The 12027-nt window shown below is 51.8% G+C and overlaps 1 protein-coding gene across 1 annotated transcript; it reads left to right on the forward strand.

Annotated features, from left to right (window-relative positions):
• Positions 1–1073: 1073 nt before the first annotated feature.
• Positions 1074–11415, forward strand: Hmgcl (3-hydroxy-3-methylglutaryl-CoA lyase). Its single transcript, XM_021161329.2, has 7 exons — positions 1074–1590; positions 2712–2807; positions 4426–4574; positions 7523–7586; positions 8765–8953; positions 9575–9700; positions 10885–11415. Exons 1-7 carry the CDS (start codon positions 1522–1524, stop codon positions 10984–10986), a joined length of 795 nt encoding a protein of 264 aa, XP_021016988.1. The 5' UTR covers positions 1074–1521; the 3' UTR covers positions 10987–11415.
• Positions 11416–12027: the final 612 nt, after the last annotated feature.

Below are 12027 nucleotides of genomic sequence, written 5' to 3' on the forward strand. Positions count from 1 at the left end.
AAAAAAAAAAAAAAAAAAAAAAAGTGTTCTAGGGGTGGAGAGATGGCTCAGTGGTTAAGAGCACTGACTGCTCTTCCAGAGGTCCTGAATTCAATTCCCAGCAACCACATGGTACCTCACAACCATCTGTAATGGGATCTGATGCCCTCTTCTGGTGTGTCTGAAGAGAGCAACTGTGTACTCACATACATAAAATAAATATATCTTTTTTTTAAGGTGTTCTAAACCTGTGGGCACAACACTCATGTGGCCAAGGGTGATCTTGATGTGGCTCACACAGCCTTAATATATGTATAGAATATATGTGGCTTGTGAGCACTTGAATGTGGCTAGCGATGGGACTGGAGACATGACTCAATGGTTAAGAGCACTTCCTGCTCAGAGGACGAGACTTCAATTCCCTGTACCTATATGGTGACTTATCTGTAACTCCGGTCCCAGGGAGCATGACGGGAAGGCCTCACGAAGACGACCTAGAACCATTAAGACTCGTAACATAATCCAACTGTCTGGCACCAAGGAGTCATGAAAGGCATTATTATTATCATTATCATTATTATTTATTAGTGTTGTTGTTGTTTTCAGGGTTTCTCTGTGTAGCCCTGACTGTCCTGGAACTCGCTCTGTAAACCAAGCTAGTCTCAAATTCACAGAGATCCACTTGCCCCTGCCTTCTGAGTGCTGGGATTAAAGGCATGTGCCACCACCACCACCACCACCACCTACCTTAAGGTTTATTTTGAATTTTTTGTCTGTATGTGTGTACCTGTGTGTATCTGCCACATGCATGCAGTGCCTACAGAGGCCAGTAGGGGGCGTTGGAGTTCATGGACGTATGTGAGTTGCCCAGCGTGAGTACTGGGAACTGAGAAAGGATTCTCTGGAAAACAGTGAAAACAGTAAGGACTCTTTACTGATGAGCTGAGCCAGTCCTCGTGCTCCAGCCCCTCATGGGAGACTTTTGGGCAGGAAAGTAAGGATGCTTCCAGCGTAGGGCAAGTTAACAGGGGAAAACCATGCCCTAGCACACCTGGGACCTTCGGGGTGATTAGAAAGGAACCCAGAGGCTGCGCTGAGTGACCAGATGTAGGGAAGGAATGGAAAAGAGCTATGAGGAGAGAGAAGGGGAGGGTGTGGCACTTGCGGGTCCATCCCACAGCACGCAGACAGCCATGGTGATTCATCTCCAGCCAAGGCACATTGCTCTCAGTTAATGATGGGGTCCTAGACTAACACACTGAACTATGGACATGTCTGCATAGGGAGAAAAGGGGGCTTCCGTGTAAATATGAACGCCTCAGGTGAGCAGGCTTCTGTGCCAGGAGACACGGGTGGTAGAGCTTGGAGATCACGTGTAAGCTCGCGTTAGTGGCTGAAGTCAGTGAGGAGCCAAGGCTTGGGCTGAGACGCTGGCCAGCGACCACGGCTGCCTTTCCTTACCAGTGTGGCTGACTTCCTTTTCTGGGTTTCTGTCTACCACAGAGTATTGTACCCACCCCAGTGAAGATCAGGCTGATCGACATGCTTTCCGAAGCAGGGCTCCCCGTGATCGAGGCCACCAGCTTTGTCTCTCCCAAGTGGGTGCCGCAGGTGAGGCCAGGCTCCCGGAGAAGCCTGTTCCAGGTGGGAGGGAGGGAGGGAAGTGTCCCATTTGCTCTCGTAGCCTCTGGAAGCGTAGCTTTCCATGTCCCTGGCTTGAGGGCTCTCAGGTGAATCTGAGCACTGGGTAGCAGGGGATGAACTCGACCTGGGAACCAGGGGCTTTGATTCAGTCTGGGCTCTGACCTGGCTTACTGGAGCCCTTGCTTAGTGAGGCCTTTGCCCTCTTCAGTTAGAGGTGGCCTCTGAGGTCTCTCCTAGCTCTGAGAATATAGGATGCTGGTGATCTGCACTATCTGTGTTTGTAAAGGGGAGAGCGAAAATTTGTCTTAATTAGGGTTTTACTGCTGTGAACAGACACCATGACCAAGGCAACTCTTTTTTTTTTTTTTTTTTTCTTTCTTTTTTGGTTTTTCGAGACAAGGTTTCTCTGTATAGCTCTGGCTATCCTGGAACTCACTTTGTAGACCAGGCTGGCCTCGAACCCAGAAATCTGCCTGCCTCTGCCTCCCAAGTGCTGGGATTAAAGGTGTGCAGCACCACAGCCTGGCCCAAGGCAACTCTTATAAAGGACAACATTTAATTGGGGCTGGCTTACAGGTTCAGAGGGTCAGTTCATTATCATCAAGGCAGGAACATGGCAGCATCCAGGCAGGCATGGTGCAGGAGGAGCTGAGAGTTCTACATCTTCATCTGAAGGCTGCTAACAGAATATTGACTTCCAGGCAGCTAGAACTGTCCTTATAGACCACACCCACGGTGACACACCTATTCCAACAGGGCCACACCTTCTAACAGCGCCACTCCCTGGGCCAAGCATATACAAACCATCACAGAATTGCTGCTTCCTAGCAAACAATCCCCTGATAGCACCAGGCAATGCAGAGGGAGTGGCGCCCAGGGCCCCACCAGAGAAGGTTCTCGGTAAGTGGCTTGTGACTGCAGGTACCTCAGAGGTGGCAGTACTGACACAGGAGCTGCCAAGATCACGCTGACCAGGGTTTCCTCTGACCCCTCCCTGGTCAGGCAGATAAGAAAAGTATTGGAGACAAAAGATTCAGAAGTGAGGAGGTTTTTTCTCCTGCTGAGGTCTTGGCTTCTTCGGCTCCCAGATGGCTGACCACTCTGACGTCTTGAAGGGCATTCAGAAGTTTCCTGGCATCAACTACCCAGTCCTGACTCCAAACATGAAAGGCTTTGAGGAAGCGGTAAGAGGTTGACTTGCAAGGCCCCTGAGAGAGACCAGTCCCTGCCTTGTCCTGGGATGTCCCTCTGAACAGCCTGCCACCAGTGGGGCTGAATATCATCAGACTGGGGCTGGGGGTGGGGCTGGAGGGTTTGGGGTGGGGTGGGGCGGGAAGTTCAGCCCTGTCACTCACTCCTCTGTTGTCTTAATGAATTGCTTAACCTCAGTCTGTTCTGCCTCTGAGCCATGAATGATAGCAGCACTTTACCACTGAGTCGATGCTCCCATAATCAATGTTTAGTCATAGCTGAGAGACAAGGCCTGATAGAAAACCACCGAGGTCTGGGATCACCCACTTTGGTTTTGTTGTTGTTGTTTTAGTTTTTACTTTATGTGTACTATAGTGGTTTTTGTTGTTGTGTTGTTTTGTTTGTGCCCTGTGCATGCAGTACCTGCAGAGACCACAAGAGGGCATAAGATCCTTGGAACTGGAATTGCAGACAGTAGTTAGCAGCCGTGTGGGGACAGTAGTTAGCAGCTTCTGGAGAGGTTGATGGTGTGATTTGACATAAACTTATTTCATGAGTGACCCCCCCACCTCAGGTTGACAGTGGCAGTGGTGGATTTCCCTGGAGGATGCCAGACTTGATGGGTGTCTGGTATCTCAGATGGGCTGCCTCATGCTCACAAGGGGAACGCTCCAGCCCAGCGCTGCTCTCCAGCCTTGTTTTTGTTTTGGTTGTTGGTTTTTTGGGTTTTTTTATTTATTTATTTTTATTTATTTATTTATTTATTTTTGAGACAAGGTTTCTCTGTGTAGCCCTGGCTGTGCTAGAACTCCCTCTGTAGACCAGGCTGGCCTCGGACTCACGGGCATCCACCTGCCTCTGCCTCCTGAGTGCTGGGATGGAAGGTGTGCACCGCCACCCACCCAGCTCTGTTTTGAGGTATAAGCAGTTCCGAGGGCTGCTTGAGAAAGTAGTGCAAGCCATCACAGAATTGCTCTGCTGCCTCACGTTCCGGAGGTCAGGAGTGTTGGCTGCGTCTGAGGCCTCCAGAGAGCCACGTATCCTGTAGTAACTAGGGATGCGCGGTTAGTCTTGGCATTGCTGGGTTTGTACGTGCCTCACTCCAGTGCCTGCCTCCACTTCACGTGGCCGTTCATGGCTCAGTACTTCACACCTTCACACAGCCATCTTTGAAGGATACCAGTCATTCTGGGTTAGGGATACTCTGCCCTGGTATGGTCTAATTTATCCAGCTACATTTCAATGACCCTGTTCCCAAGTAGGTAACATGGTCTGGGGAACTAGGGACTGGGACGTCCACATGTTTATTATTATTTAATTTATTTACTTGTGTGATTTGATTCTCTCCTTCCTACCATGTGGATCCTGGGGAATTGAACTCATATCATCAGGCTTGATGGCATATACCTTTTGCCTGCTGAGCCATCTTGCCTGCCCCACCTTATTTCCTAAAGTGTATATATGTATATGTGTGTGTNTGTATGTACGTATGTATGTATGTTCAGCCTATGAAACTTATAAAACTGTAAAACTTGCCATAAAAAAGTATTTTTGCCAGTGACCGCTTTCTCCAGGAGCAAAGTGCTAAAGGTATTCACTGGGTATTGGCAGGTAGCTGCGGGTGCCAAGGAAGTGAGCATCTTCGGTGCTGCGTCTGAGCTCTTCACCCGGAAGAACGTGAACTGCTCTATAGAGGAGAGTTTCCAGCGCTTTGCTGGAGTCATGCAGGCCGCCCAGGCCGCCAGCATCCCTGTGAGAGGGTGAGTGAGCCCCTTTCTCCGGGCCCTTGTAGAGTGGAGCCGATTCCCCCACCGGCCGGTCAGTCTCTCTCCCTCGGGCTGGGTGTCCCAAGCTCTGCTCCTGGGAACCATTCTCCAAGTGCATGTGGTCAGATGAGCCAGGCTTTCTCTCAGACATACAGTGTTGACTGACCAAGTGTAGGTCAGCTTAAGGCAGCTGACCCTGCCTTAAGTCTGGAATGTTGTGTGCCACCATGCCCAACCCTGCTGGGAAGCCAGGCCTGGCAGCATGGGAACTGGTAGCCTGTGGCTTTAAACATGTCTCAAAACAAACAAGCACAGACAGACAAACAGCAGAGTGACGTGTTGGGCATGAAGCCCAGCCCCGATGAGGTTTTGTAACACGTGAGTCCGCTACCACTGAGCTATGTCCACGCTGAGTGACCGCTTTCACTGTGATTTTCAGGGCTCTGTGTGCGGCACCCCTGCCCTCTGCAGTGTTCTCTCCCTCTGCCTCTGTCCCTGCCCATTCTTCTCCCTCTGCCTTTGCCCCTGCCTCTCCGTCTGCCTCTGCCCCTGCCTCTCCCTCTGCCCCTGCCTCTCCCTCTGCCTCTGCCCCTGTCTCTCCCTCTGCCTTTGCCTCTGCCCCTGCCCCTGCCTCTCCCTCTGCCCCTGTCCCAGGGCCTTTGCACTCGCTCCCCACAGCACAGTGCTTCCCCTCTGCTCTGCCTCTCAGCTCCTGCAGGGCCCTCCTTGCACATCAGCTCCTCTTGCTTTTCTTTGTCTCTCAGCAGGAGACAGTGCCCCTCCTTGGGGGCCAAAGGCTTCTGATGCCCTGAAACACTAAGCTGTTTAGCTCCTCAGCCTCCCACACCATGCTGGCTGTGCTCTGGCCTGGGGGAGGCCCACTTCCCACATCCCTGGGTGATGCTCCCCCATCAAAGGACGGCACAGAGACCTGATGAGCAGGTGGAGGACGGGGAAGCTGGTTCTCCAACCTGTGCCCCAGCTCCCAGGCCTGTACTCGGACTTGGTAAATTCCCCACGCCCCCTCCCCAGACAGGGTATCACTATGTATCTATGTAGCCAGCTATCCTGGACCTCACAGAGATCCGCCAGCCTCTGCGTCCTGACTGCTAGGATCAGAGGTGTGCCCCTGTACCACCTTTCCTTGCTTAGCAATGTTGGGAGAAAGAACAAAACAGGAAAATGCAGGTGGAACGCACACGGAGGTTGTGGAAATGTGGATCCAGCAAACATTTACTGAATCTCTTTTTATTTATTTTTTTATTTTAAAGATTTATTTATTATTATACATAAGTATACTATAGCTGTCTTCAGACACACCAGAAGAGGGCATCAGATCCCATTACAGATGCTTGTGAGCCACCATGTGGTTGCTGGGAATTGAACTCAGAACCTTTGGAAGAACAGTCAGTGCTCTTAACCCCTGAACCATCTCTCCAGCCCCTTTATTTTATTTTTTAAGGTTATTTATCTATCTATTGAAGCAGGGTCTTTCTCTGTAACCCTGGCTGGCCTGGAACTCACAGAGATCCACCTGCCTTTGCGTTTGCCTCCCAGGTGCTGGCACTAAAGGTGTGTGCCACCACGCCAGGCTCCATTTTTTTTTTTTAAAGATTTATTTATTTATTATATGTAAGTACACTGTAGCTGTCCTCAGATACTCCAGAAGAGGGCATCAGATTTCATCACGGATGGTTGTGAGCCACCATGTGGTTGCTGGGATTTGAACTCTGGACCTTCAGAAGAGCAGTCGGCGCTCTTAACCACTGAGCCATTTCACCAGCCCCCATTTTTTAATATATAGAATTTTTGTTTCCATGAGGCGTTTTGTTTAGGGCTTTTTGTTTGGTTGGGTTTGTGTTGTTTGTTTGTTGAGACTGGTTGCCTCTGTGTAGCCCTGGCTATCCTAGAACACACTCTGTAGACCAGGCTGGCCTGGAACTCACAGATCCATCTGTCTCTGCCTCCTGACCACTGCCTGGGTACCATTTCATTCTTTAGGTTCATGTTGACTAGGAACTCATTTTGTAATGGAAGTTGGCAATCCTCCTGCCTCTGCCTTCCAAGGGCTAGGATTGTAGGCTTGAATTTTCACCCTCAGCATAACTAAAGCTGCCCCAGTGCCAACAGGTGGTGACAGCAGACTCTACATGATTGTCACAGTCAGTCTGGGAGCCCCTCCTGCCTCATGTCATACTTCCTTGCCCCGACTGTCCCCAGGCCTTTGCTCTGTCCTGAGCATGCCAGACCCTGGCCCTGACTGGAACACACCTTTGGAAGATCTTCCCCTCTGAACTCCCCATGCCCTCAGGGAGGTCTGCCTCGTTAACTCTTGCCATGCTGGCCGCCTCTGCCTCCCCCCACAACTTCCCATCCCCCACTGCTTCCTTCACAGCTCATCTCTTTCTGGAATTCTCTCCCCTCCTAACCTGACTGAGGTCATATTTACCATCTTCCTGACTTGAATGAGCTCCTGCAGGTTAGGCTCCTCCCACTGCTCTGTGCCCAGTGCCTGGCACATCCTCTTCATCTCAGTAAATATCAGAGCGGGTGAGGCATCAGGCCCTGGAGCCTGTGTGTTCACGCTGGCATTACTGACCTGAATACTGTTCCCCCGCCCCCACCCCAAGCAAACGGGGCTCCCGCTCCAGACACTCCGCTCCAGTCTGCTTCCTTGTACCTCTTGGGAATTCTCAGCCACCTGCAGCCCTGCTTCCGCTCTAGTGGCCTCTAAGCCCCGCCTTCCCTGCCGGTCCTCTCTGCTTCTGCCCAGAAGTAGGGCAAAGAGCCTTTTCCCCACGCAGAGCCGACCTTTCACCCAGCACTGGGTCTCCTGCTCCGCTTCATGTTTACTGTGGGCTCACCAGGGATGTGTGTCAGATGGTCACCAGCCCTTCTATGGGCAATGGGGACCCTGATGCGTTCCTCCCCCTTTTCCACAGGTATGTCTCCTGTGCCCTCGGATGCCCCTACGAGGGGAAGGTCTCCCCGGCTAAAGTTGCTGAGGTGTGTGCAGTGGGGCCAGGTCTTGTGAGGGTGACTTCCTTGCCACCCTGCAGGCGCAGCTCCCCTCCCTTTCCCAGAAGAACACACACTCACTCATATACTGCGAGCCCAGCCCGGCTGCCCCACAGGCCACCTCGTGGCAGGTCTCTAGCCCACCTGAAAGCCCCAGCCCAGCTTCCAGTCTCACCAGCTAAGGCGTCATCTCCAGTGTGGTATTCCCCAGGAACCCCAGCTCCCCTGGAGTAGGTTAGAGAGCGCACCCATCCTCTTGACTAGCAACCAGGGCTCCACAGAGGAAGACCCAACATAGGGACTGGGTGTGAGGAACTTGAGCCATTTTATCCAGAAAACCCCGCTGCTGACTTAATGCTGCTCTTCCATTTATAGTCGAGGAAGCAGGTCACTCGCCACCCTGGGTACAGATGGCAGATTGGGTCTCAGCCCATTGTATCCCATGGAGTCCTTTTTCTTTCTCCCCAGTACCATGTGGCATCCAGTTAGAGGAATGGCCGGTGGCTGCTGTGCCCTGGTCTGTGCACCCCACCCCCATGGCTACCACCCTATAGCCCATCACCAGTCTCTAGAAGCAGAAATTGAAGCTCACAGAAGCTATACCTCCCAAAGCAGGTAGCCAGTGAGCAGCAGAGTGCGGACTGGAACATGGTCCCAGGGCCCTGCCATTACTGTCACCTGATAGGCACATGGGTAGGGGTGGAGGGTGGTACATCACCTGGTCATTTTATCAGGATGGCCACCTCTGTCATTCAGGCCAGGCATGGGGATGAGGGAGCAGTTGGCAGTTTAGCATTTGCAGTGAGCCAGCCAATTGCAAACGAGTTTCCAAAGAGTTACATAGCCTCTGTGTTTCCTGAAGTATCAGACTAGTACCCTAGACCTACAGATCACAGATCCACCTCCCTCTGGAGGAAGGGCTTCTGATTCCAGTCAGCATGGGGAGGAAGGAAATGGGATGGGGCTGGGGCTGCTGGAGGTGCTGGCTGGTTCTGGAACTCGGTCTCGCAGCTACTGGGTAATGCTGGTCCCTTCCACTGAAACTGTCGGGGTAGAGTCCAAGAGGAACACAGCGCCTCTGATGGGCAGAGTCCCTGCTTCTGAGCCCCAGTGTCACATGCTGGTGGCTCTGGGCTCCTCTATTAAGTATCTGCTTACTTCTCCAGGTTGCCAAGAAGTTGTACTCAATGGGCTGCTATGAGATCTCCCTTGGGGACACCATAGGCGTAGGCACCCCAGGACTCATGAAAGACATGCTGACTGCTGTCATGCATGAAGTGCCTGTGGCTGCATTGGCTGTCCACTGCCATGATACTTATGGTCAAGCTCTAGCCAACACCTTGGTGGCCCTGCAGGTAATGAAAGCTGTGTGCCCCTATTCCCAGAGGGCGTGGGGCAGGGAAGTGCCATTTCATTGTATTTATTAAAGTATTGAGGCGGATGTCTATGAGGCCACGGATGGCGGCACACACAGGTTAAGGGAATAGCTTTCCCACAGAACGTAACTGAGACTTAGCGTTGGTCCTTCCCTTCTACCATGTGAGGCCTGGGGATTAAACTCATGTTATCGGGTTTGGGGGCAAGCACCTTTACCCTCTGAGCCATCTTGCTGGCCCATTACAAATCCTTCTGAGAATTCTCCAACCCCTCATTTCTTTGACACTATTCAAAATAACCCCCCCAAAAGAGCTGTACCTAGTATCTACCACTCTGGGACTAGCGGGGCTAGACTGGTGGCCCGGAGGAGCCTCTCTGAGGAGAGCCCCAAAGGGTGAAATGGAGGCAGGGGCCGACCATAAAGGGGTAGAGGAAGTCCTCCAGCAGGGAGAGCAGTGCCACAGAGGAGACTGTGTTCCAGGGAGAGCAGCTCTGTCCCTCAGTGGGTTCCTCTGACATCGGGGCAGGAGGTGTAGGAGGAGGCTCCCCAGGCTCCAGGCCCTGGCAACAGCCGCCGTTCACCGTCTTTATGTTTTCAGATGGGTGTGAGCGTTGTGGACTCCTCTGTGGCAGGACTTGGAGGCTGTCCCTATGCAAAAGGGGCATCAGGGAACTTGGCTACCGAGGACCTGGTCTACATGCTGACTGGCTTAGGGATTCACACGGTAAGCTAGCCTGCCCCCTGGTGGTGGGCATCCCTCAACTACCCAGGGCTTACCTAGAGACCATGGGCATGCATGCTTAGGGTTGGTGGAGCTTAAGCAGGGCTTGTGGAAGCCTTCTGTTTCTGAGAGTTATCTAGGAGAGTTGAGAGTGAGCAATCTGGAGTAGGAGCCCTTGTGAGGTTTGAAGTCCTGACAGAGCAGCCTGGGGTGTGTGTATTAATAACCAGTAGACAAGGGCCTGAGCAGGAGAGGCTCTGTTGGTGGCCTTAGAGGGAGGAGATTAAGACCCCGAGGGTGAGAATGAGCCAACCAAAAAAGAGAATAAAGAGAGAGGTCTCTGGCAGAGGAAACAGCGTGGCAGAAGAGACGTTGGTCTGCTTGGATATGATCTTGGGCATAGGAGGCCAAGATCCCAGGGTGACATCCACACTTCAGTTGCAGGAGGCCCCCCAGAAAGTGTCTATGGTAGGAGCCCTAAGAGGGGGGGCAGCTTTGTGACCTGCAGTGAGTCACTTCCCCCAGACTGTTTTCTCTATGAAACAAGGGCACACTGTGAAATTAGCTGCACAGGGCTCCACTGGACTCTGTGGGACCTCAGTGGTGGCACAGAGGTCACACTGCATCTCAGCTTTGAGGTCTGATGGTTGAAAGCCCAGATCTCTTCCACCCCGGCTGCTCGACTTCCAAGTATTTCATCTCTGTAAACCCGAGTAACAACGGTGTGTGTGCTCTCCACTGTCACAGGATTAAGAAAACGCACGGCCAGAAGCATAGATCAGTGGTGAGGCCCTGGAGCAATCTGTAGCATAGGAAGAAAACTGTAGCGTGCTTGGCACTCAGTAATGGCCGGCTAGCAGATAGGACTTGCTGTTACAGTCGAGTTGGGTGAAGGAGTGATCGAGTAGGTGAGACCTTCTCTAGCATTAGCGATGGTCTGGGGACAGTTTCAGCACAGGGAAAGAGACACAAAGGCCAATGAATGAACAGTTCCTATGGGACAGGCTGGACCCTGAACATGGAGATGGGACACCACTAATAAGGTCCCTCCCACAACCGCCTGCTGGAGACAGCCCCAGACAGTGGTCACAACTGTTGCAGGAGGGGCCTGTTTGCTGTCACCTTCCCCTTTCCATGTCACAGCTGTCTAGTCTGTTTGCCTCACTTTATTTCCTTACTTCTTCAAGGGTGTGAACCTCCAGAAACTTCTAGAAGCCGGGGACTTCATCTGTCAAGCCCTTAACAGAAAAACCAGTTCCAAAGTGGCACAGGCCACCTGCAAGCTCTGAGACCCTCGTTCGCCTGAACCAGAACGGTGGGCTTTGGGTGTACACGATGATTCCTGGATGAGGAGATGGAATGAGAGCAAATGAGCTGGCATCACAGAGGTCCCTGTCCCTGACAGAAAGGGCTAGAGCTGCCGGGCCTGGGCCAGCTCCCCAGAGCTGTGCCTAAGCTCTTGCTTGGGATGGCCCTGGGTGAGTCTGCCTGCCAACAGAGCTGATGTCCACCGTGCCACGACCACGGGGCCTTTGTTCTACCTCTGAGGACAGAGAGCAGTTTCCCCTTATGCCAGCAGAGCATTTGCTGGAATGGTGGAGGTTGATCTGCGTCTGTGGTCATCTGCCAACCCCAGCATCTCTGGGAAATCTCCACTCTGTACGTGATTATTTTGAAAACAGCTTATGTAATTAAAGGTTTAATTTTCTAATATCCAACCATTCAAACGTGTGTTTATGAGTGGAGGAGTAAAATCGCTCTGAGGGAAGAGGGAAGGCTTTGTGGCTGGTTCATCTCTGGATCTCTTCCATCGCCACACCCAAGCCCCCAGACCACTGACTGGAAATCATTGCTGTGGGTCTTTTCCTGAGACCAGCATGGTGGCTGGCTAGAACACCCAAGGACTCGCTTCTGAGAATGTGCCTCTGTTTCCAGAGCAGGAAGATAGATCTCTTATTTGGTCTGGAACTAGCTAAGGAGACTAGGCTGGCCGGCCAGTGAGCCCCAGGGATCGATCTGTATCTGCTTCCAGAGTGCTGAGATAACAAACTTCCACAATGGTCAGCTTGACATTATTTTTATTATTATTATTTTTTTTTTTAAAGATTTATTTATTACATGTAAGTACACTGTAGCTGTCTTCTACTCTCCAGAAGAGGGCGCCAGATCTCGTTACGGATGGTTGTGAGCCACCATGTGGTTGCTGGGATTTGAACTCTGGACCTTCAGAAGAGCAGTCGGGTGCTCTTACTCACTGAGCCATCTCACCAGCCCCTTATTTTTATTATTATTATTTGTTTGTTTGTTTGTTTGTTTTTCGAAACAGGGTT

Source organism: Mus caroli, chromosome 4, assembly GCF_900094665.2.
Source record: "Mus caroli chromosome 4, CAROLI_EIJ_v1.1, whole genome shotgun sequence".
NCBI classification, from domain to species: domain Eukaryota; kingdom Metazoa; phylum Chordata; class Mammalia; order Rodentia; family Muridae; genus Mus; species Mus caroli.

What these genes read in the sequence shown, in the direction of transcription:
- Hmgcl (XM_021161329.2), top strand. Translation starts at nt 1,522, where the DNA reads ATGCTTTCCGAAGCAGGGCTCCCCGTGATCGAGGCCACCAGCTTTGTC. An exon ending in GCCAGCATCCCTGTGAGAGG is followed by an intron (nt 4,575 to 7,522) that starts GTGAGTGAGCCC and finishes CCTTTTCCACAG; the next exon opens with GTATGTCTCCTGTGCCCTCG. An exon ending in ACACCTTGGTGGCCCTGCAG is followed by an intron (nt 8,954 to 9,574) that starts GTAATGAAAGCT and finishes TTATGTTTTCAG; the next exon opens with ATGGGTGTGAGCGTTGTGGA.